This window comes from Aspergillus saccharolyticus (genome assembly GCF_003184585.1).
Source record: "Aspergillus saccharolyticus JOP 1030-1 unplaced genomic scaffold BP01scaffold_58, whole genome shotgun sequence".
Classification (NCBI taxonomy): Eukaryota; Fungi; Ascomycota; class Eurotiomycetes; order Eurotiales; family Aspergillaceae; genus Aspergillus; species Aspergillus saccharolyticus.
In genome coordinates, this window is record NW_020290668.1 from 85,736 (window position 1) to 110,702 (window position 24,967).

At 49.9% G+C, this 24,967-nt stretch overlaps 5 protein-coding genes and 1 non-coding gene across 6 annotated transcripts; 5 read left to right on the forward strand and 1 right to left on the reverse strand.

The window, feature by feature from the left end:
• Window positions 1-415: 415 nt before the first annotated feature.
• On the forward strand, window positions 416-8,207 carry BP01DRAFT_264530 (type I polyketide synthase; the record flags this gene model as incomplete). Its single annotated transcript, XM_025571338.1, has 6 exons — window positions 416-440; window positions 510-1,308; window positions 1,378-1,514; window positions 1,571-1,650; window positions 1,716-1,839; window positions 1,894-8,207. Coding segments are annotated over 6 exons (7,479 nt in total), but the record flags the coding sequence as incomplete, so codon positions are not given.
• Window positions 8,208-10,076: 1,869 nt separating this feature from the next.
• On the forward strand, window positions 10,077-11,224 carry BP01DRAFT_395560 (formate/nitrite transporter family protein; the record flags this gene model as incomplete). The annotated part of the gene is made up of 5 exons (XM_025578404.1): window positions 10,077-10,364; window positions 10,445-10,565; window positions 10,619-10,975; window positions 11,034-11,128; window positions 11,183-11,224. 5 exons carry the CDS (start codon window positions 10,077-10,079, stop codon window positions 11,222-11,224), a joined length of 903 nt encoding a protein of 300 aa, XP_025426857.1.
• Window positions 11,225-11,804: 580 nt separating this feature from the next.
• Window positions 11,805-11,876, forward strand: BP01DRAFT_t306. Its single transcript has one exon. It is a non-coding gene; the product is annotated as a tRNA-Ala (tRNA).
• Window positions 11,877-11,901: 25 nt separating this feature from the next.
• Window positions 11,902-13,176, forward strand: BP01DRAFT_408840 (uncharacterized protein; the record flags this gene model as incomplete). Its single annotated transcript, XM_025578831.1, has 2 exons — window positions 11,902-12,393; window positions 12,467-13,176. The coding sequence occupies exons 1-2, from the start codon at window positions 12,183-12,185 to the stop codon at window positions 13,174-13,176; spliced, it is 921 nt and encodes a 306-aa protein (XP_025426858.1). The 5' UTR covers window positions 11,902-12,182.
• Window positions 13,177-14,432: 1,256 nt separating this feature from the next.
• BP01DRAFT_307240 (non-ribosomal peptide synthetase) lies at window positions 14,433-17,534 on the forward strand (the record flags this gene model as incomplete). The annotated part of the gene is made up of 1 exon (XM_025572279.1): window positions 14,433-17,534. One exon carries the CDS (start codon window positions 14,433-14,435, stop codon window positions 17,532-17,534), a length of 3,102 nt encoding a protein of 1,033 aa, XP_025426859.1.
• Window positions 17,535-23,123: 5,589 nt separating this feature from the next.
• Window positions 23,124-23,303, reverse strand: BP01DRAFT_307271 (uncharacterized protein; the record flags this gene model as incomplete). The annotated part of the gene is made up of 1 exon (XM_025572284.1): window positions 23,124-23,303. A coding segment is annotated over one exon (180 nt), but the record flags the coding sequence as incomplete, so codon positions are not given.
• Between the last annotated feature and the right edge of the window lie 1,664 nt (window positions 23,304-24,967).

A 24,967-nucleotide genomic window follows, 5' to 3' on the forward strand; every position in this document is an offset into this window, starting at 1 on the left:
TCTACACCGGAGCGTAGGACCAGGGCCAGTTTTATGCTCAGGAGCGCAAGACCTGGGCTGAGAGCATGTGATATGGCCTGACCAGGACCAGACTATGTCCAGACCATGTCCAGACTACGTCTAGATTGTGCACAGACATCCCTCTACAGCAGACGCCAAGGGAGGTACCGACCAAGACCGGACTGAGGCCAGATGCGGAGCACAAGCGGGGAGGAAGAGCGCAAGGACACTTATATCACCTCATGCGTCTCGCTGGTCAGTGCTCTCTTGACATCTCTCTAGATATTAATTCCCAGTCATCACACCATTGAGCTTCAACAGCCTAGTCAGAATGTCGCCCGGACGAATCCACCCCGAGGCAGTCTCCGACACCTCTTCCACCACGGACGAGAGTTACGAAGACTATGGCACCTTTGAACCCATTGCCATCATCGGCACCGGTCCGTTCTGGCCCCATGATCGGTTCAGTGTTCCCCGCGCGCATGAATATCAGGGCTAACGATTTATAGCGTGCCGGCTGCCGGGAAAGTCCAACGGGGACATGGATGTGGAATCCACCACACAGCTGTGGGACTTCCTGCAACAACAGCAGGAGTCGTACAGTGACTTTCCCCCCTCGCGTCTGAATCTGGAGAGCTGGGTCCATCCCACCGAGAATCGACCTGGGTCTTTTTACACGCGCGGGGGAGCCTTCCTGAAGAGGGACCCGCGCCTTTTCGATCCCAGCTTCTTTGGAATCCACCCCAAGGAAGCGACCAGCATGGACCCGGCGCAGCGGAAATTCCTCGAGGTCGTCTACGAGGCAGTGGAGTCGTCTGGCACGCCACTCGAGCGGCTGTCCGGGTCCAAGACCGGATGCTTTGTCGGGAATTTCAACTATGACCATCAGCTGATGCAGTACCGCGACACCGAGTATCCGGAGCCGTATGCCATTACCGGAGGCGGCATTGCACTTCTGAGTAACCGGGTGAGTTACGTCTTCAATCTGCAAGGCCCGTCACTCACTCTGGACGTGGCCTGCAGCTCCTCCATGTATGCGCTGCACCTGGCCTGCACCGCCATTCAGACGGGCGAGTGTACCGCCGCCATCGTGGGCGGCTCGAACCTGATCTTGACGCCGGAATGTCAAATGTTCTCCGCAGCTCTGGGCGCGGTCTCACGCACCTCGCAGTGCCACACCTTTGATGCCGCGGCGGATGGGTATGCTCGTGCGGACGGGCTCGGGGTTCTGTTCGTGAAGAGTCTGAAGCAGGCCATTCGAGACCGAGACCCAATCCGGGCCGTGATTCGGGGAACCGCGATCAATGCGTATGTATCCTTGCTTTACGTCTTCATCGTGATCTCGGGAACTGACTTGCCAACTACAAAAAACAACAGCAATGGACGGACGGGAGGCATCACTCACCCGGACCCTGACGGGCAGGAAGCGGCGATACGACGAGCATACCATCGAGCGGGCCTTGACCCCTCCCAGACTTCGTACCTGGAATGCCACGGGACAGGAACCCCTGTCGGTACGTCTTTGGGCTCTTCCGGTGATTTTAGGTGAACAGGTGACTGACGAATCCAGGGGATCCCTTGGAGGTCGAGGCCGTGGGCCGCGTATTTGAGACCAGCAAGACTGCCGCACGACCGTTACTTATTGGCTCTGTGAGTTGCAGTGTCTCGCACCCCATATTTCCCCAAAGGGGGGGGAAAGAAGCTAATGCTCGTAGATCAAATCTAACATGGGTCACCCCGAATCCGCTAGCGGAGTGGCGGGAATCTTGAAGGTTGTCGCTGCCTTCGAGCACGATATGATCCCCCCCATAAGGCGTCTCAAGCAATTGAACCCTAACAGTAGGCTACCTCCCTTATTCTAAATTGACCCGGCTTCTAGCTCACATATATTAGTCAATCTCCGACATGGCCGATTGCAGATTGTCGAAAAGAGCACCTCGTGGCCCGCTCTCCTGCGTAGGGCCAGCGTCAATTCCTTTGGCTATGGTGGTGCCAACGGCCATGCCATCATCGAAGCCGCCGACAATCTAGCTCCCGGATGTGCTGGAATCAGGGCGGGTACGACGGAGTCTGTGGAGATCATAGACGAGCAGTCAGACCGGATCCAATGGTCCCAGCGAAAGCATTTCCTGCTTCCCATATCCGCGCACAATGAAAGAACCCTACAGGCGAACTTCCACGCCCTCTCCGAGCAGGCGCATCGATGGAAGATCCTGGATCTCGCCTACACCCTGAGATGTCGTCGGACCAACCATACCACGCGCGCAGTTGCCCTGGGAGAGGAGGGGCAGATAGGAGCACTCCTCTATCCTCCCCGTAAGACACTCGGCTCCCAGACCCTCCGCCTGGCGATGGTCTTCACAGGCCAAGGCGCGCAGTGGCCGCAAATGGGCCTGCAACTGATGGAGAGCTTCCCCACCTATCTGAAGTCGATTCGAGACATGGACGATGTCCTCCACAGCATTCGACAGGATGCCCCGTCGTGGAGCATCGAAGCGGCGCTGCGAGCTCCTGCAGAGACAAGCCTTGTGTATCGGGCCGAGCTGTCGCAGCCTCTAGTGACCGCAGTGCAAGTCGCCCTGGTCGACCTCCTCAACTCGTGGAATATCCGGCCCGTCGCCACGGTGGGCCATTCCTCTGGCGAGATTGCTGCCGCGTACGCAGCCGGCCGCATCTCGGCCGCGCAGGCGATTCTGGCGGCCTATGTGCGCGGGTGGGCTGTGGCGCAGAACCCAGAGGATGGAGCCATGCTGGCCGTGGGAGCAAGCGCTGACGATCTCGTCCCTGTGATCGACTCCCTGCCGAGTCTCTGCATCGCATGCCACAATTCCCCAGAGAGTGTTACCGTCAGTGGCAACCGCAACCAGATCGAACGCCTCAAGCTCCGCCTGGAGCAGGAAAGCGTCTTCGCTCGCATACTCCCCACTGGCGGCAACGCCTACCACTCCAGCCATATGCAGGCTCTAGGAAACCTGTATGAGGAGCGTCTCGTGGCGTTGCTCGCGGGGAGCAAATCTCTCCTGCTGAGCGCGCCAACTCAGGCTGAATGTCCTTTCTTTTCCTCGGTGACTGGCACCGAATATGCGGCTGGCCAGGGGATCTCGGCGCAGTACTGGCGACGGAACCTGGAGTCGCCTGTGCTGTTCCACCAGGCTGTCGCCACGATGGTCCAGCACGGTGAGGTCGATGCGTTGGTGGAAGTCGGGCCGCATGCAGCTCTGCAGGGACCCCTACGACAGATCGGCAAATCGTTCGCTGACACGTCCTTTCCGGACTATATCCCTACGATGATCCGGAAGCAAGACGCGGCAGCCAATGTCCTGCAAATGGCGGGACTGTTGTTCACCCGCGGGCATCCGGTGGATCTGGCTCGACTCAATAGCATGGAGGGTCTGGATTGCTTGACCAATTCGGTGACCCCGGGTCTCACCGGGAGGGTCATTGTTGATCTCCCCAGATACCAGTGGCAGTACGGGGATCTGCTGTACCGGGAGAATCGGTGGACACGCGAATGGCGTCTCCGCACACACCCTCGCCATGATCTCCTGGGCTCGAGGACGCCAGGTGGAAATCGGAATGAGCCTACATGGCGGAATGTCCTCAAACACAAGGATCTGCCCTGGCTGCAGGACCACAAGGTCGAAAACGATATCGTGTTCCCAACAACAGGATATATCGGAATGACCATCGAGGCTCTGATGCAGATGGGAGAGTTGAGAAAACTCGATCAGATGGTTGCCTGCTATGAAATCCATGAGTTTCAGATTGAGACCGCGCTGGTGCTTCCAGCAGAAGCCGATGTTGGCGTCGAGTTACTCTTCAACCTGAGGCCCATCAGTTCTCATCTCGCCGGCGAGGATGACGGCCTCACTTATTCCTTCACAATCACATCAGTGTTACCATCCGAGAAAGAAGATGTCTTCACACGGCATGTTCATGGCCAAGCAACTATTGTCCTCGACAAGACTGCCGCCCATGATGGCCGTGCGGTGTCCTCTCCAGACGTGAGCTCCGCGTTGCATAAAGATCTCAACGTTCTGAGATGGTACGATGCCTTCGAGCGCGTCGGGCTTAATTACGGATCAACTTTTCGAGGTCTTTCGAATCTGAGACTCTCACACGACCCTCAGTCTGTTACCGGTCAATTCAAGATGCATCCCACCACCGCTGGGAACCCACACGAATCTCGGTACCTGATTCATCCAGCCGCATTGGACTCCAGTCTGCAGCTTGCAATCGTAGCTGGCCATCACGGCCGGGCATCTGCCTGCACTAGTGCTTTCCTTCCAGTCTCTATTGGCAAGCTTCTCTTCTGGCCGCAAGATGGCACGGCGGCTGCCGACTCCATTGCCGCGGCCTCTGCCCGCGTGCACCCTGGCGGATTCAGCGCCGTCGTCACTATCTCTTCCGGGGATGGCACATCGGTGGTTGGCTCAGATATACGCTTCAAAGAGTCGGAGGGAACGGGGCGCTCTGCTCCTGATATTGGCGATGACCCCTACACCCAGCTAGTCTGGAAGCCCGACGTGAAACTCCTCACCAGCTCTGCTGCGAACTCGCTCTTCCCATCCCAGCCGCGTCAGACCCACTCGAACACTCTACCACTCCTGGACCAGCTGGCGTTGCATCAGATCATCCAATTCCGCACGCAATATCCCGGGGTGACTGAGCCCAGCTCTGCCGAGCCTCATTTGCGACGATTCCTGTCCTGGATGGACGAAAAGGTGGCATGGGCTGCGCAGGGCCATTTCCCGGGGAGCGCAGTGATACTGAACTACTCGCTCTCGGAGCGAGAAAGAGAGATTCGACGTCTCGAAGCTCAGCTGCTGGCGAGTAACGGTCCCGAAACCCGCCTTATGTGCCGCATGTACGAATCCCTGCCAGCGATCTACCGGGGGGAGATCACAGGGATCCACGCCGCCGTGCAGGATGACCTCCTGAACCAAATGTACGCACACATGGAGCTATACCACCAGGGCAGCGTCGCGTTGAAGGATCTGGTGGTGCTGCTGTCCCACAAAAACCCGCGCTCCAAGATCCTGGAAGTCGGGGGAGGCACAGGCAGTGCCACGCGCGAGGTGCTGCCGGCGCTGAACGGCCACACCGATGCGTACCGGGGGTACGACACCTACACCTTCACCGATATCGGCCCCGCCTTTTTGGCCGCCGCCCAGGAGCAATTCCAGGCCTATCGAGGGGTGCGATATACCCCGTATGACATGCAGAAGCCCGTGACCCAACAGACCAGCGTCGACGCAGACTATGACCTGGTGATCGCCTCCAACGTGATCCATGCCACAACCCATATCCAAAACACGCTGTGCAACATCCGGGGCCTGCTGCGGCCCGGGGGCAAGCTGGTTCTCTTCGAGTTCGTGCGCCCCCAGCTATCGTGGAACATGATCCTAGGCACGTTCTCCGATTTCTGGAATGGGGATCACGACCCCGTGTTTCCCCGGCTGGAAGGCCCATTCCTGACCCGAGCGATGTGGGAGGCGGTGCTCCCGCGCGCTGGCTTCTCCGGGATCGATCTCATGCTCGATCACTTCACGCAGCAAGGGGAGGCCGCCGTGATTCTGGCAACGGCAGTGGAGCGCACGGAGGTGGCTCCCCCGATGCCGTCTCCCAAGCGCATCTCGCTCGTGTACCGAGACCAGCCGTCGGCGGTGGTCCAGGGGGTGTATCAACATTTGCACTGCGAGAAGCACCAGGTGGACATGCTCGCACTGGGGCCTGATGCCCAGCCCGACAGCGACAGGCTGGTCTTCCTGATCGACGTCGACCGGCCGTTCTTCCCATCCGCCACCAAAGACGAATGGGATGCCTTTCGGCGGTTGGTGGGGACCGCGTATTCCGCCCTCTACGTGACGCGGGGCGGCTTGCTGGACCATCAGCAGCCCGAGTACGCCATGATCAGCGGCATTGTCTGCGCGATCCACGCCGAGACGCAGGCGTCGCGCTTGGTCACGCTCGACTTGGATTGCGACGGGGATGCTGATGTCCTCTCGGAGCAGGATCTGGATCTGCTGGTCCGGGTCGAAGAAAAGGCATTCGGGTTTCAGCCGGGGGATGATTTCGAGTTTCGTGCGAGACAGGGGACCGTCCATGTCAGTCGACTGGCCCCAGACGATGCCCTCAACTCCCAGTACCACACGAGTAAAGCAGTCCCGTTCGAGCTCCGTCATGTTCCTGCCCATTGCCCAGGACAGATCCTGGCCTGGAGCTCGCAAGGAGGGTTCCGAAGCCGCAACCTCGGCCCGCTGGGCGATGATGAAGTGGAAATATCCATCCGTGCGATTGAGCACAGCGACCCCCCCGGCTTCGTCATCGGCTGCGCGGGGATCGTGACGAGCACCGCGGCGGCAGCGACAGGATTCCAGCCTGGGGATCGGGTGTCAGCCCTGCTCGTCGGGGACCATCAGTTGCAGACCACAGTCCGAGCTCACGCCTCGCTCTGCCACCGTTTGAGCAGCCAGCTTGCATGGGCACAAGGGGCGATGCTCGCGGCCTCGGTCACTGCATTATATGCCCTCCACGATCTCGGCCGGCTCTGCAGTGGTGAAACCGTCTTGGTTGGACATGTCTCGACCAGCCATATGGCTGCGGCCTTCCATATTGCGCAGCAACTGGGCGCCCGGGCTTATATTGGGGTCACCTCGGACGATGCCTTCAACGAGCTGGTACACGAGTGGAAGATTCCAGCGGATCGGCTGGTGCGTCTTACAGATGCCAGCCGCGCGGCTGACATCGTTGAGAAGACAGGGGGGTTGCTCGATATCATCTACACCGACTCTTTCCAGCCCATATATTCTGCCGCACTCGTGCCCCTGGGCAGATTCATCTATCAGGGTGCAGACGGATTCGATGGCCGGGTGTTCAAGCATGGAGTCAGCGTATCACCAATCGATCTCCGAACCCTCCACAGCCTGCGGCCCGAGTACCTCTCAGGGCTGGTGGCACGATTGCACAACATGCACTCCAGCCGACCCGTCCAGCCTTTGTCTGTCTCTTCCATGTCTATGACCGGATTCATTGAAAAGCTGCGTGAGGACCCCACCACCACCACATCGACCACCGTTACCCTCGATCCGACGTCGGATCTTATCCCGTGCCAGCGTGCCTCACCCGGAGCCACCACCATCCGTAGCGACGCATCCTACCTCTTAGTCGGTTGCCTGGGCGGCCTGGGTCGCAGCTTCGTACAATGGCTGGTCGCGCAGGGGGCACAGTCACTCGTCTTCCTCTCGCGCGGGGGCGTGCAAGGCGCGGAAGCCAGCGCGCTGATCGACACGCTCACGCGCCAGGCAGTGGACGTGCAAATCGTCCAAGGCGACGTCTGCAACCTGGCAGACGTGCAGCGCGCGGTCCAAGCGTGCCGGTACCCCCTCCAAGGCGTCATCCAGGCAGCCCTTACCCTCCACGATGCCTTCTTCTCCGAACTGACGTGGGACGACTTCCAAGCGACCGTGCAGCCGCGTGTTCAAGGAACGCAGAACCTGCACCTGGCGACCAAGGGGCTGGATCTCCAATTCTTCGTCGCGTGGAGCTCGTGGACGACCCTGTTCGGCTCCGCCTCGCAGAGCAACTACATGGCGGCGAATGCCTTCCTCGACGCCTTCGCAGGCTACCGCCGCCGTCAGGGCCTGCCAGGGACCTCGTTATCGCTCGGCCAGATTCTCGACGTGGGGATCGTCAGCTACCACCCGCAGTTCCAGGAACATCTGATGCGGATGGGTCTGTACGGGAACACGGAAGCCGAGTTCCTCGACTACTGTGCCCAGGCCTTAGCATTGTCCGGCACCAGCACGAGCAACCCCGCGCACCTCCTCGCAGGCGTGCAGCCGCTCGCCCTGTTGGCCCACAGCCAGCGGTACCCTGTCGACCAGATGCCGTGGTATCACGACCCGCGCTTCGCGCGGCTTGCGCAGAGCACCGAGCATCTGCGCGCCGCCACAACAACACCCAACCCGGGTCTCGAGGTCGGGATGATGGAGGACGAGAACCTGCCGCCGGTGGCGCGGATCCATCGGCAGCTGGCCCGGCTGTTGTATGTCGATGTGCAGGATATGGATGTGCAGCGGCCGATCAAGTCGTATGGGATTGATAGTATGGTGGCGGCGGAGCTGCGCAATTGGATCTTCCGGGTGTTTCATGTGGATGTGAGTCTGTTGCGGTTGCTGAATCCGACGATGACGATGCAGGGGCTTGCTGGGATGGTTGAGGCGGTGGAGGGTTGATTTCCAGTGGTGTTGATCGTGGGTGGCTGTTAGACAGATAGATGGAGAGCAGGTTAAGGTACTTTTCCAGAATCCCAGTCCCAGATGGAGGGGAAAGAAGCAGTAAAAGGAGATTTCATGCCTTCAGTCCTGGTGCAAAATAAAACTCCCCTACCTCTTTGAACCAACTCCGTAGGCTCTTTGTTGACCTCCCACAACAGTCTGAATGAAGGCCACACCCCGTTGAAAAATACCAGAAATCTTCGAAATCCTCCAGATCACCACCACGCAGGGAAGCAATAAACTCCGACTATGCCCAGGAGACCTTTGTTCGCTCCAGCACACGAACCACGACAGACGACATCGTAGGATCTATATCAACCCTCAAACGCATCGCGAAAAAAAAAAAGCTATCTCTGAAATCACCAGCAGGGATCATTTTCTCTGCGCTCCTCCCATAGCTGCTTTCGCTCTCGTCTAGGCGCCCATTGCAGAGCATCCCCCATCATGGAACTCGCCATTGCGCTTCTACTCGTCTGGGCCTTTTGGTTGTTCGTGTTTATACCTTGTGCTATCTACATGGAACCGCTGTATTTTGCCTTTTGCCGGGTGTTTTTGGGCCGCCGGGCTGCCCCCAGAAGAAGAATGCGTCGCGATCATGAGGATTGACGCTCTCGCTTGGGCATCCAGAGATTAGCTTGAGGTCTGTGGTGAGTGGATTGCTATTCTCCCTTGGGGAATGAATCCTCCACTCACACCTTTCGACACTGGTGCTGGGGGAGTCAGAAATAGTCTCCTTTCCTCTGTGCACAGCATGCTTATTTACTAAACTATAAAAACTAAATCAACTGCTTTGATTGATTTCTCTCCTTGGAGTTCTTCTTCTTCCGCCTGTCTCGTAACAAGTTACCATAAAACAGGAGAATTGCCCTTGACTACAGTAGTCCTCCTTTTTCACCGGGCAACCCCTACAAACTGTCCTCTCCTTCCCCTCTATCACTCTCATTGTATCATTATATCAGTGAGATGCTTCGAGCGTTACAGCATGATAGATCGTCTCACAAACAAGTCCACGCTTCCTCTCATTTCGATTCACTTGACCACTCCAGCGAAATGACAGGGTATCACGTGATGCAACTGTCGTCACGAGGACACAGAGCCCTACTTCCCTCGTCCTCGGTCATATGTACTGGAGAGTAAAGCTACTCGCGATGTCTATTGCCTTTTTCTCAAGGTTGACAACCAAGACATCGAAGCTTTCAACAAGCAGTGTGGATCGTCCTCCCAAAATCCGGATTCGGTTCCTCGCGCATGCCCCACGCAACCAAGCGATCCCCACGGTTCCGGTTTGCCGAATCAGGGGACAGCAGACCCCCCATAGCCGGGGCTACTAGTCGCTGAATAACAGTCCTCCTCGCTTCACCCGACCTATCGACTGCCTGTGTTCACCTGGCTGGGTCCAGCAATGGCCCCATCTTCCGAAATTCCGCGGAGATGTCTCCATCTGGATGATAAGCTTCGGGGCTGTGAGTCGTCGGAAATGGCCCCATTCTCTTTCGATCTGCATGCCCGGATCCGAACCTTGTTTCTGCTAACCTCGGTTAGCCAGCGGGTCATAGACGAGCCGATAAGCCCTGCCCTCTGCCTATTCGTCCGGTCGTGGTTGCGCGGATCCTCCGCAGCTTTCCTAGCGCTGCGGGATCGGCCTGCGCAACCGAAGCGAGGGATACCAAGGGCTCACAACGACGCCTACATATACAGTAAGTACTACATGTCCTGCTGCACATCTGCCTCTTTTCTCTCCCTTCTCTCTAGTGTACTCTTTCGACCCCTCGAATCGTAGCCGGTTTCCCACTCACCATGGCCACCGTCAGCCTCGATGCATTCTCCCCGGCCGAGGTGGTCGAGCGCATCGCTCGCGCCGGCACCGCGAAGGGCAACATGCGGCTGGATAAGGTCTTCTTGAGCGCCGTCTCGGCGGGGGGAATGCTCGCCTTCGCCTGCGGGACGGCCCTGAGCACCAACGCCTCGCCGTGGTTCCAAGACAACGCCCCCGGGTTGATCCGCACGATCAGCGCCTTGGTATTTCCGTACGGGTTGTGCATGATAATTCTCACCGGGGCGGACCTCTGCACCGGCTCCTTCATGGTATACATACCTGCTCCCACATCCATGATGCTCGACGAGTAGCTACTGTACAACGCCCTAACCTCCGCCTCCCATCCCAGTACACAACCGTCGCCGCCCTCCAGCGCCAACTCCCCTGGTACAGAATGCTCCTTCACTGGTTCATCACCTTCTGGGGCAACCTCTGCGGCTCTCTCTTCGTCGTTGCCATCATTTTCGGCTGTACGTAGCCCCTCTTCCTATACCCTCACAGAACTAATCCCCTCTCCCCCCAGATGGCGGAATCTTCAGCGCCGACCCCTACAAATCCGAAGCCATCTCCTTCGCCACCAAAAAGCAACTCACCCCCGACTTCCACGAGATCCTCCTCCGCGGCATTGGGTGTAACTGGCTCGTCTGCCTGGCGTGTTTCTTCGGGATGCAGGGGCGCGACCTCGCCTCGAAGGTCCTCGGGATCTGGTGGCCGATCTTCGCGTTCGTCTCGATGGGCTTCGATCACGTGGTGGCCAATATGACCTTCATCCCGCTGGGGATCTGGTTGGATGCGCCGGGATTGTCGGTCGGATTGTATATCTGGAAGGGAATCATTCCGACCTTGATTGGGAATATACTTGGCGGTGGGGTTTTTGCGGGTGAGTCTTGCATCAGGGGGCGAGGAAGTCGGATTGGGCTAACGGGGTGTGTTTGCAGGGACGTATTTTTGGTATATGTATTTGTTGAATGGGGAGGGGTCGATGGGGGGGAGGACTTCGCAGGGAGAGGAGGTTGATGTTGAAGCTGCGGCGGTGAGGATGGGAGGGGATGTTAAGATGGCTTGAAGGTGGATGATGTTGACGCAGTGGTCGCATAGCTCATGGAGTGGCTGCTTGGGACCATTTTAATGGATTCTGAGATGGGTTTTATGATAACTGATATGACTGTGTGGGAAGAACTTGCGGGGCTAATAATATTATTGTAATGTGCCAGTCGATATGTGACGCCTTTTTATGGCCCGGGGTGGCTCAGGGAACGCGTTGTTGATGGTTGATATAAGTTGTGGTTAACTAATATGATGACGCAGGATTAATAATTGACATGACCGTGGGATAATAACACTTGGACTCATGTGGCCGCAGTATGATGTGATATTACTAGGGCTTTTTCCCCAGTCTGTTGTTTCTAGATCCAAGAACTGAGGAGAGAAAGCTGCGCTGAGCAGGATATTTACATCCCGTCTCCAAGCTAAAGCCACAGTGATCCAAGAAACTCTTACTAAGGTTGCAATGATAACAGGGTTTATTGGTTTGCAGATGCAACAGAGGATCTACAAACAGGTCAAATGTACTTTGGTCTGGGAAAAGTTCAAAATTTATAGCTTGGGTCCTTGAGACAGTAACTGGAGGGAGAGGATGACGCTCGCTGCAGAGCATCTCTTTTGTTATAGAATCATATAATCAATATTTAACCCCTATTTCAACAACCGGGGCTGTGGTTTAGTGGTATAATATTCCCTTAGCATGGGAGAGGTCCGGGGTTCGATTCCCCGCAGCTCCATCTTTTTGTATTTTGCCCCTTTCCTGCCTGCCTGAGGCAGAAGCCCTAGAACCGGGTTGGAGTCATTCACTACTCCGTATATTCACTATCAATTAGCCCAATCCACAACTCAGTACGCATACTATAGCATGGCTGAGAGTGAATAGGTTCTCCCAGCGTAACAAGTTCGCAACTAGTGTGCTTGATGGCTGAGGCGGAGGCTTCTCCCACATCACCCCAAGGAAGTTCGACTTGTCGACAAACCCAACCTGACTCTCCTGCTGATTCTGTCCATCATCCTTGACAGCTCCATCCCCACCACCCAAGATGTCACAGCTAGGGTTCCTTTGGAGCCGCGTGTTAGCTGCCTGGCTCCTCTCCACCGTCCACCGGGGTCTCGTCCGCGCTGAAGGCTTCACCTATCCCACTCAGGATAGCCACAAATACCTCGTCGGGGACTTGGTGAATGTGACCTGGGACTTGATAACGCCGCGTATCTCCCTCTACGAGGAATGCGCGACTCCTGTCCTCCTAGAATGTAGGAACCCTGGCCCATCAACCCGTCATCTCCACACAGCATGGCTAACACCATCACCACCAACCCCCCGCAGACAACGTCTCCAACACACAAAGTTACGTCTGGAATGCCACCCGCGACCACTACACCGAGTCGGGCTGCGTCTTCCAGCTCGTGCCTCTCACAGCCGACGGCTCGCTGAATCCCCCCAATCTCACGAGCGTCTACTTCGGGGTCAACAAGCGTTACAGCAACGACCCAGCGCCTACATCCTACAACTTCGGGGGCTCGACCTCCTCGACCGCAACCTCATCCGCCACCACCTCCTCCACGATCAGCACTGTAACAGCCTCTTCAGCATCCACATCCACATCCGCAGCCGCAGCCGCAACCACAACAGCCACCCACCCCACCACCGCGGCAACAACAGGTATCACCACGGCCCAGAAAGTCGGACTCGGGTTGGGGGTGCCACTAGGCGTGCTGGCGCTATCGCTCGCCGGCGCGTTCCTCTGCATGTCTCGTCGTCGTAGAGAAGGCAGAGGCGCGATCGAGCCGGACCAAACGCCTGTGTCACCGTCGGCCCAGCAGCAACAGTCCTATACTATTCCACAGGTGGTGGAGCAGGTGGCACCACCCAAGTCCCCGTTCGAGGGGTCCTGGATGTCGAGGGTGTCCGGGGCGGAGACGTCGCTTGCGGAGCTGCCGGCGGGGGATGTGGAGGTGGCGGGGCAGTCGGAGATGAGGGCGAGTGATCGGCCTGTGAGTGAATTGCTGGGGACGCCCAGGATTGAGGTCGGGTAATTGGGGTGGATTTGTGGCTTGCGAGGGGCGTGGTGGTTGGTGATTATGGGTTATGTGGGAGGGCTTAATGGGGGTGATCTCGTCCGGGGCTTGGATTAAACCTTTATGTATGAATCTAGTAACACACGATCGGGATGGAAGGGGATGGATGGCATCTGGCAACAAGAATGGCGTTCGTGGAGTCATGGCAGAGTCCAATTTGGGCAATAGTGAACGCTTGAGTCCGCGTGGTTGTATCAGAAACTGGAATCCTGGAGGAAGTCAGATATGGATGAAATCACGACTATCTTGTGCAGTCTGTAGATACGAGCTTTAACGTGCGGAATAACCTCAGAACAGCTCGTGGCGCTGACAGTAGAACTGCAGGCTCACCCATCGGAGTCTGAGTTTCGCGAGCTAGAGTGAACCTAGTACAAATGGTAAACGCATAGAGGATCCACTGGAATATAAGCTTTGATGATGCGCCTATACCTACCTCAAGTTTAAGTCTCAACTTAGTTTTCCTGCTGAATGCACTCGAGTTCATGGCTGAGGGATGGGCTGAACTGCTGGGACACTGGCATCTGGGTTCCCGAAAGCCTCATGACGTCGGAGAAGCACAAATCCCAGATTTCCAGTCAGAGACCACGGAACCTCTGGGATCCACGGCCTGGGAGCTGTCTTTAGGTTCCAAGGTCCAGAGAAACATGTGTTGCTTTCCAGTTGTACCAAAGTCGCATAGTGCGGTGAATAGGGCAGTCGTCAGCTTCAATTCTGATGCTTGACCTGGTAGCCTTCAACCGTGGGAATAGCTTCATGTTGGTGGCGTGAGTGATGACCACAACTCTTCAACTTTTCTTGCTGTGCGCAATGACGGGTCATCGTGTCAGCCTCAAAGGCTATGTCCTCGTCGCCCCGGAGAGCACGATGCGACGATGCGGATGAGTTCATGACTTGATGGAAGTTGTCCAGGCACATCATGGGTGTGAAGCACTGCTATGCAGCCGGGCAGGGCTATGTAGCTGACTCGTCCCTGACCGGTACGTGCAAAGTGTAACCAGCAATCCTGGTGCCTTCATTTCAGCAGATCGTCATCCAGCCTGATAGAGTAACAGCCAAACTCCAGGAAAAGGCTATAAGTAACAGGACCATCCCTCTCTTCCGATGCTACATGGCCTTCACCGTCTCAATCGCAGACCTAAATTCCAGAGGCACTTCAGAGATCCAAGACGCACCTCACAAATCATTACCCAAATCCTCTCCCCCCCCAAAATACAATGGGATCCTTTTTCCAATCCACCATCGACGGCATCATTGCCTCCCACACGGCACAAGCCCCGGGGGCAACTGCCATTGAGGACGGGGACCGCAAGCTGTCGTACCACGAGCTCGAGCAGAATGTTGCCAACCTTGCCTCCCGGCTCACCCAGCATGACCTCAGACACGAAGAGCCGATCTGCATCCTGGCCGACCTCTGCGCGGAGATGGTCATCGCTCAGCTGGCTGTCATACGTCTTGGCTTGACATGTGTCCCCCTGACAACAAATATCCCACGACTTCGCCTCAAGAGCACGCTACGGGATGTCGGCGCACGATATGTTCTCTCAGACGCGGAGGGAATCCGGGTCGAGAACGATTTGACCCTCCTTCCAATCACCCCGCAGCAAGATACCCTTCATGGCCCGGTTCCCGGGGGCACTGAAGACGGGGGTGCGGTTCCTCCTGTGGACCGCGCCCATGGCCGGGGATATGCGTCTCTCGAGGATCAAGACGCTGACTATCGCACCCACATCCTGTACACCTCCGGGTCCACCGGCAAGCCCAAGCCCGTGCAGGTCTTGGAGCGCAGCATCCTCCATTTGACAACGATGAGTCCAATCGGAATCCTAGATGCGACAGACAAGGTCGCCGTGATCAACAATCCGGGCTTCGACATCTCCCTCTTTGAGATCTTCTCCGGTCTCATCGCAGGGGCAACCCTGGTGATTGTGCCTCGCCTGATCGTCACTGACCCGTTCGGCTTTCGGGAGTTCATCGCCCAGAGGCAACTGTCGGTGATTTATTTGACCTGCACCTTGTTCGGAATCATCGCCCACGCCTGTCCGGCCACATTCCACAATGTCAAGCACCTCTTGATCGGCGGCAGTATCGCCAATATAGCCGCAGTCCGGGGTGTCATGGAGTCATCCTTGCCCCCAAAGTTTCTGTGGAACTGCTATGGACCCACAGAGATCACCACCCACGCGTTGATGCACCAGATCACCCCCCCAGAGTTCAAATACGACAACATCAGTCTCGGAAAGCCCTTTGGGGATGGACGGGTTCGTCTGGTGGATGAGCATCTGGGCGTCATCACCCAGCCCGGCGTGGTCGGGGAAGTTCTCCTCACGGGGCCGGGGTTGTCGCGGGGATACGTCGGTCTGCCCCAGGAGAACGAATACCGATTCATCGCCCTCAAAGACGGATCGCGTTACTATCGGTCGGGCGACCGGGCACGATGGCGCGAGGGGGAGCCCCAGGTGCTCGAGATTGTCGGCCGAACGGACTTTCAGGTCAAGCAGGCCGGCTTTCGCGTGGAGCTGGAGGAGATCCAGCATACGCTGCTTTCCAGCGGCCAGCTCGCCGGGGCGGTCGTCGTTCAGGTCTCGAACAGCAGTGCGACTGCCGGCGCGTTCCTCGTCGCATTCGTCATTCCTGCCATCGCCGACACGCTCCGCGTCGGCGACTTGAACGCATATCTGAGCGAGAGACTGCCCGCGTGCATGATCCCGAGCGAGGTGGTATTCGTCCAAGCATTCCCCTTGACGGACCACGAAAAGGTCGACCGCCGAGCTCTGATCCAGAGCTATCTGGACAAGCAAGGGGCCGATCAGACAGATTGGAAAGAGAGCCGGGATTTCAGCGCAGTTGTCCGGGCTCTCTGGTCATCCTTGCTGAACAAGCCTTCCTTCAGCGACACCGACGACTTCTTCCAGCTGGGCGGGACCTCGCTGCAGGCGGCGGCCCTGATCAGCAAGCTGCGAGAGCACACCGGCAGAACCGTCTCCATGCGGGGGCTCGTGGAGAACGCACGCCTGGACCAGCTGGTGGCGTACCTGGGCGCGTTCGTCGACGGGGGCAACGCCCCGGATGAAGCCGAGCAGTGGACCGCTGATGCCCGACTCGCCGATGAGCTGAAGATTGACCCGAGCTGGTCCGCCGCGGACCTCAATTCCGTCCTCGATTGGACGGCGCCAGAAGAAGGCCGGCTCTTTGTGACAGGGGGGACCGGGTTCGTGGGCACTCACTTCATCGCTCGTTTCCTCACCATGCCCGCCGTGAAGGAAATCGTATGCCTGGCGCGCGCGAAGAATGGCCAAACCCCTCGGCAACGCATCGAGCACACCCTGGAGCGGTACGAATTCCTGGACAACGTCGCGCAACACCTGGATAAGCTGACGGTGCTCGAGGGCGACATCACCCAGCCGAATCTGGGGTTGTCTGCCCCGGACTACACCTGGCTGGCCGATCGAACCAGCGCGATCTTCCATGTCGCCGCCAAAGTGAACTACTGCGAGCCCTACTCGGCGCACTTCGCAACCAACGTCCTGGGAACGAAGAACGTCCTGGAGCTGGCGACGCGAGGCCGCCGCATGCCCTTCCACTACATGTCGACCCTCGACGTCTGGGGCCCGGTTGGGCTCATCTTCGGCACGCGCGAGCTCTTCGAAGACGAATCGCTGCACCCGCACATCCGCTCGCTGCCCTTCGACATCGGCTACGCACCGAGTCAATGGGTGGCCGAGGAGATCGTGCGACGGGCTCGGGCCCGCGGCCTCCCCGTCGCGATCTACCGGCCCGGATTCGTCATGGGCGACACGCAGCACGGGGCGGCGAACCCGGACGACTTTGTCTCGCGCCTCTTCATGGGCTCGATCCGTCTCGGCGCCTTCCCTCACCTCCCTAACCAGCGCATGGAGTTCGTCACCGCCGACTACGTCTGCGACACCACCCTGCACATTGCGGCCAAGAAGCGCAACCTCGGCCGCTCCTACTGCATCGTCCCGCCCTCCCCGGAGATCTCCGTCGACATGGAGGAGGCGTATCACGTCCTGCGCGACGCGGGTTACCCCCTGCGTCTGCTCCCGTACTGGGACTGGGTGCGCGCCCTGCAGGAGATGGACGACCCCACCAATCCGCTGAACCCCCTGCTGCCGATGCTCCAGGAGCCGGTGATCAGTGGGCTGTCGCGTTTCCAGACGAGTCGGCAGACGCCACGGTATGATTGCTCGAATACGCTGGCGGCGATCAAGGATGCCCCGCAGATCCAATATGTGCCGTTGAATGCAGAGCTCGTGAGGAAGTCGCTGGAGTTCTGTCGGCGGAAGGGGGCGTTTTGAGTAGAGGAAGTACTGTAACTGGTAGTAGGATCCGCTTCTAAAGGTTTTACTGGGACCTGGTTCAATTGAGAAAAGAGAGAGGGTGTTGAAGAACTTGTACTATTATTGTAGGAAAAAAAACAAGCATGACTTAGAGGCCCCTATGAAACTCAATGCATGCCTTGGAGCCAAACAATTGATCAACTCAAATCTTTTTCAAGTACAGTGCATTGTCCTGTGATGAATGGCAATTTATCTTCTATCTTTCTCAAGAATACAGAGTTCTCATGGCAAGAAACTGATACATACGACCACAGGGTGTGGAGAATAGGGCTTCCCGTCCGCTCAGCCGTACTCAAGCCACGTATTAAACACGGCCAAGTGGGATATGAGCCCTTTCTCAGTCGCTGCTTTATAGATGAGCAACACTAAGACGAAGAGTGAGTGCGGGTGATTTGGGTGATATTATCATAAGTATGGGTGAGCAGGGTAAGCAGAGTGAGCAAATAGATAAGTAATTAAGTAACCAAGCAGACCAGCTAGGTAACTAAGTAAGAAAAATTTTAAAGTTAAATAGAGTATTTAACCTGGTTATCTATTCTTTTTTTTCTATTTAAGCAACTTATACTTAGTAAATAACTTAAAAAGTAATACTATATCAAAACTTAGTATATTATATAATAACAAATCAGGCCTCTCTGAGGAGAAGCGGAGGCGGAGAAAGATTAAGAAGCTCTAAAAAATTAGTAAATTATATAGTTTTACTATAGAGTATTGATAAATTATAAAATAGAAAAAGAATAAGATATATTATAAGAAGAGAGCTTCGGCTACTAATAAAAGATATAATAAAGCTATTAAGAATTAGAATTTGTAAGTAATAAAAATACTCTTCTACTATATATATAGATATTACTGACTCTAGACCAGATGGATAATAACCTAAGATGAACCTGAAGATAGATATTTCTCTAAGATAGAGTTAGATCCTCCCAGCCAGATTTTAAAGCTCTTTTCTAAGAGTTTTATCTATCTATATAAAGAAGGCCTACCCTCTTAATATAGTATAGATTATAACTTATCCTACTTTATTACTAAGTAGGAGAGAAAAATCTTAAGAATTATTCTAAAAATATTAAAAATAATATCTATAATATATATTCTGGGTATTTTACCTCTTTTCTGAATTACAATACTTACTAATTATATTTAAAGTATATATATAATAAATTGACACTGAAGTATAACACTTAAAATAAAATATTAGAAGAAGTTTTATATTATAGTAATAGATCTTAATTTTCTTCTTAAATAATTATTTTAAGATAATAATTATAACTATATTTATAAAAGAGCTTAATTCCAAGATATCTTTGTCTTATTACTTTTTTTGGATTCTGGAGCTAGAGCCGGGGCTATTATTGAGTTAAGTTTATATAAAAATACTAATAAGTATCTTTACTATAAGGTATATCAGATTCCTATATATAAGAATCCTAACAGAGAATCTAACTCTTCACATTAAAAGTATCTTATCTTTAATATTTAGTATAAAGATAATAAAATCAAAAGATAAATTACTACAGATCTAGAATTTATAAAAGGCTACTAGTATAGTAATAAGGTAGTTATATAAGTTCCTACTCTAGGCATTACTGTTATTCAGACTAATAGTTCTAGCCTAAAGAACTAGATCACAGAGCAAAAGGTGCTTAGCAGAAACTTTGTATTCTATATTATGATTAGAGGCATAGCCGACCGAGCTTTCAAGAGTATTTATAGTATTAATGAGTTGCTGTCAAAAGTTCTACCTAAGAGTAGGGAATCTTAGATACTTGAATAGGAGAATTATATATAATCTTTACTAATTCTCTCTATAGTTATCCTATAAGGACTGTATCCTAGCTAAGCCCTGATATTCTTCTTAATTTAGAATAATTTGAGTTCTCTTACCTAACGAGAATATTTCCGAGACCTACTATAAATTCATAGAATCAGAGGCTGAGTAGTAACTATAATTAACTGTATATAATACTCTTGTATACTATAGTATACCTTACTGATTATATTATTATAGCAAAGGCATCTTAAGCTATATATAGTCAAGTATTAGATTATACAAACCTGGATACTTACCTCAAGTACTAATCGAAATTCAAATATACTAATATCTAAGTGTATTTTTGGAATCTAGAGCCTGGCTATAAATATCTTAATATAGAGGAAAGTATAGTATATTACTATAACTTAAATACTCCCCAGAAGCTTGATACCACTGCTATTACTGAGTTTAAGAATAATAAGAAGATTAAAGATCTATATATAGAGATTAAGATTCTAATAAAGAAAATTAATAGCAAGCTAAATAAGCAGCAGGACCTTACAAGCGAATAAGGAAAGTTATATAATAAAGTAGTAAAGAAACAGTGCAGCAAGACCAAGGACTTTATTCAGAACTGGTGGAAGTTCTCCTATAATAAATATATTATAGGAAAGGAATTTACTAAATATTATTTAATATATCTGCTTTCAATCTACCGAAAATATATACTAGAGAGAGATAGACTGTGAGATAACTTATTTAGTAAAGTAATAATTAATAGTAAGACTAAAAGACAGTATATACTAGATATAGTAGCTATCTATATATCTAAAGAGAGAGTAGTATACTATCTAGGTAAATTACTAATCGATGAAAGATGTCCGGTTTGTTTAAAAGATTTATCAAGGTTTATTTTAGATTTCTTATATATATATTTTAATACTGATTTCTATAGTCTTAAGATTTAAGGTCGCTCTAAGTATATACTTTAATATAAAAGGAAATCACTGAATGCAGTACTATATTAATAGTTTTATAAAAATAAAAAGAGAGCTTATTATTACACTAAGTGTTTTTAGAATAGTACTTTTTGTATATCAAGTGGTTCCACACTAAGTCTGAATAGCAGGACCATTGTTGCTTTCATCTAAAGGATCTACAGCCGTATTGTAGTTTATTGTGATTCTATTATATATTAGTTTCACCAGGGCTCTGCCCTTTCTGCCTGGGTAATCAGAGTATACAGCCCGAGTATAGATTCAAGTAATAGTACAAAAAGGCTACTCTAATCAATTATATTAATAATAAACACTTATTAAAGATAAATAAGGAAAAGCCTATTATTTACTCTTATTCTTCTTATAAAGATAGAGTATATTCTTCTACTTTAGAGCTTCGACGCTATTTTTATAATATTCACTTAATTAAAGAACCTCGCCGTAACTATATTAGTAGAAAACAAAAGTAGATACTTTAGGATAATATGAAGAAAGAGCCTATTGCCAAAAAGCAATCACCTAGTTATACTACTTATATTAATTAAACTAGAATAGTTTATAAAGTTAGTCCTTAATCAGAACAGGACACCTTAAGGTTATAAAAAGATAGTCTAAGAAGTAATTATTATAAAATTCGACCTCTATTCATATTTAGTATGACTATTAATATTAAATAAGCTATAGTATTCTTCTGATAATCTTTATCTATCTTAATCTTCTTCAATTGACTCGGAGGGGACTTATATAAATCTATCTATACTAATTAGTATAAAATAATAGAACTTTATTTTAAAATGTCTTAGAAGGGTGATAATGAATAGGATATTATATAAGTATTTTCAAGCTTGCAGATACTAAAACATACTTTTTACTACTTACTCACTGTATTATATAGGTATAGTCAAGCAAAAGGGATCATATTTATTATAGCTGGAGTCTGTAGATCCAGACTATTTTTTAAAGTAGCTAAAGTACTCGGACTCTCTTCTACAACTTATCTACTAGACGCTCGATTATAGGGAAGAATATCTTATACTTATTTATAAATAGTACAGCTCAGGTATAAGTAGTGCTTGAAATTAAGATAATTACTATATATTAAACATTATAATAAGTTTATATGGGCTGGATAATTCACTACAGTAACTAATTGCAGCCAATCCCTTAGAAGTAGATTGTACTAAGTAGCACTGTTTCCACGATCGTGCTAGTATAAGTCTGTAAGTATCCGTGACTCTTACTATATATATCTAGAACAGCACCCAAAAACTGTAATAGATATAAACAAAAGGGAGAATTTACAGGCTAATTATAGGCCATTTATATATCTAAGTCAGCAAAACCTTTATTAGACTTAGTCTTCTAGGATCTCTTGATAACTATCAGTTACCAACCCGAGGAATTGGCGGAAGCTTTCGTAGATAGAGAATAATTTAAAGTAAAGAGTATTAGTAAACAGACTCAAATCCTAAGTAGTATCTTAAGGCTAACAGGGTATTATAAGACTAAGATCTAATTATAGGAAATCCAGAGAGTCAAATAACTATATAATTTTTGTTATTTTTAGAGTATAAATAAGCAGTCTTGTCTTCTACGAGGACTGGATAAGGTAGAAGAGCTTGTTGACTTTGTACTAACTCAGAAGAAGCAGTTCCTGGTTGTACGTATTCGCGAGAACCCAGTGAGCAGGCTTAAGAAAATCATCAGTATAAGCTTATTCTCTTTACTTTATAGTACAAAAGTCCTCTGTCGCGAAGAGACGAGGGGCTAGTGAAGTTAGAAAGTCAAACTAGCCCACTGAAGTTTAAAAGATCTTAAATACTGGTCAAACTACAGTAGAACTGCTTTTAGGCAAAGTACCATGGATTATAAGGTAATAAACATTATCATAGACATGGTGAAGTGCTGCAGGAAGCCCAGGAGATCAACAACTCTACTACTCTCTCTAAGCTTTATGGCTAATTTAATGTTTATGTTCCTCGTGCAACCCAGACCCCTATTGTATACCTTAATCTAAGTTCCCCCAAATATTCAAGAGTTTTTATATTACAGAATTACTCGTATCCAGCTTTTTATTAGCAGATAAAGCCTCAGGTTTATTCTATAGAATATATAATTAAGACTAGAGCCTATTAAATTACATCAAGTAAAGTAATAGCTGTGCCCTACGATAATATATTACAACTCACATAAGCTAGAATAACAAATATTACAGATTACCCTTGACCTATTCCTCGCATCCTGTTATATTCTGTAAAACACTCTGTCAGTTATAATCACAAATAAAAAAGATATAAGCAGATCCTCTAGGTCACATATACCTTATACTAGTCTATCTTTGGCTAAGTAAGGACCCAATATCACCACAGCCCTATAATACAAGGGAAGCTTCAGATCCACACTGTGAGAATATTACTGATCGAGAAACACTAGGCATTTCGCTATATATTATTAAACTAGAGACGATACTAGTCTCTCAACATGTCCTCCACAATCAAGCATAATTATCTTATTAGATTCATCAAAAAAGATGGCGGCCTTCATATTAGTAGATACAGTTGTAGAAAGCTACCATTACACAACGCCTCTATTACTTAGTTTAAGAATCTACACCCCCATGTCTATAATAACCTGAATCGCGGGATCCTACCAGATAATAAGATCAAGAAGCTGCTCTGCCTAAAGTTGACAGCCTTGCGTATTCTGTGTTAGAATATACTACTTGTTCTCCTCATGTAAAAGATGGCCCAAGACCATTATATTAGTATACAGAAGTTCCGGTAGATCATACTACGGCGCAGAATATAATAGAAGAAACTGGTTATTATTAGTCCCACTAAAGCCAGTAGTAAGTGGCTGGTCAGACTTTAAGAGCAGATCCCACGCAGAAGTATATAGTTTATAAGGAAATTCATTCACCTCCCTTGGAAATACAACTTGCAAAAGATAGAAGTCAATAAGTCCTTTCTGATATTATAGATAAGGGTAGAGAATATTCAAAAAAGCCCCTATATCTTCTAGGTTAACACCTATTAGTGCTCGGAGCTCCTTAGGTAGAGTAGATACATCTCTACGGATCCAGTCTTGGTATAGAGTCTTAGGGTTATTCTTCTTCCCTAGCAGAGTAAAGCAATACTGAACTTACTTAATACTAAGACTATGGAAGTAGTAGCTCAAGTACGTCAGAATAATTACTACATCTGGATGGCTAAACTCTGCGTGCTCGGATGGAACTCTCTTCGCCCGGAACGGCACTGCCATCATGTATCGGCTCGGAGAAAGGCTGTAGTCCACAAGCCACCTCACAATTGTGCAGCGTGGAAGCTATTTTATATCTACTAGGGGTGAGGAGGTATAGCTTTACTAACTGCTTTAGATGGTTCTGAAATATGCTTTGCTTAAGTTTGTATTAAATCTCTCAAAGGTGTACTTTATATTTTTAGCTATTCCTATCTTTCAATATTATAATAAATATATTCGAAGTCTTCTAATATCAGGACTGACAATGTAAAATACATTAAGAACAACTAAAAAGAACTCATATAATAATAATTTTGGATATAGAGTATGTTTATATGACGCTTAAGCCTATTTATTAGGGCTATAATCTTCTTTTAAGCTTTGTAAGTTGGGTATTTCTTACAGGATATTTAGTTATACCAGGTATTTTTATAATATTAGAAATGACTATTAAGAATAGCTCAAGTCAAAGTACTATAAACAGAAGAATACTTAATACTATTTAAAATCTACTACTTATTACTATCTTATTTATTTATTTTCTCTTTAGACTGGCTATTATAGTATTTTTATTTTATTATTGGAGAAGTAATTATATTTAGCTGATTAATCAACTTTTTATATAAGTCTAGAATACTATAATACATTGCTTTGTCTAACTTACTAGATCTAATCTTTTAAATACTACTATAGGCTTGATCACAAGCTTCATAAGTATATATACTACAAAAAACGGTGATTAGTCAATTATGGTGCTTCTAAGTATTATTATTATAGAACTATCTGTAGTGATTTATCTTGTATTAATACTGGTTTACAAGTTCTAGAAACTGCAAAAGATTATTGAAGAATATAAGAGGGTAATAAGGGCTCTATAATAATTTAAATATTCTTTATAGTAGGATAATTATTATAGAAAAACCTGTGAGCTCGATGCTCTCAGGAAGTGGGGTTTAAATATAATAGGATGAATTAATAAGGGATATCTTAATTAGACGTATATTTATTACACAGACATCAATTCTTAGAGCTAAATTTGAATAATATATAGTATCAATTGGAAGTCTTCTGTATCTTGAGTTATCCGTCATTTCGGCTATTAATTGTTACTCCAGACAGTATGCCTAGTTGAAATATATGCTCTAATCTGTGCAAAAGGTGATCTGTACTTCCTATGTCCCAGGGTAAATGATTGTACTTAGATATACTATCAAGAAGTTAGATTTCTTCTAAATATAGAAATCAGAGAGTCTCTACATGCACCTGGATGAATATTTCAAGACTTGAAATTGAGAGTTAATAAGTTGCAAGCTCTAAGTAATATAAGAATAGTATTAATAGCTTTGAAAAATAGTCTAGTATAGTTGGACTGTCTAGTATATAGATAGTCTAAA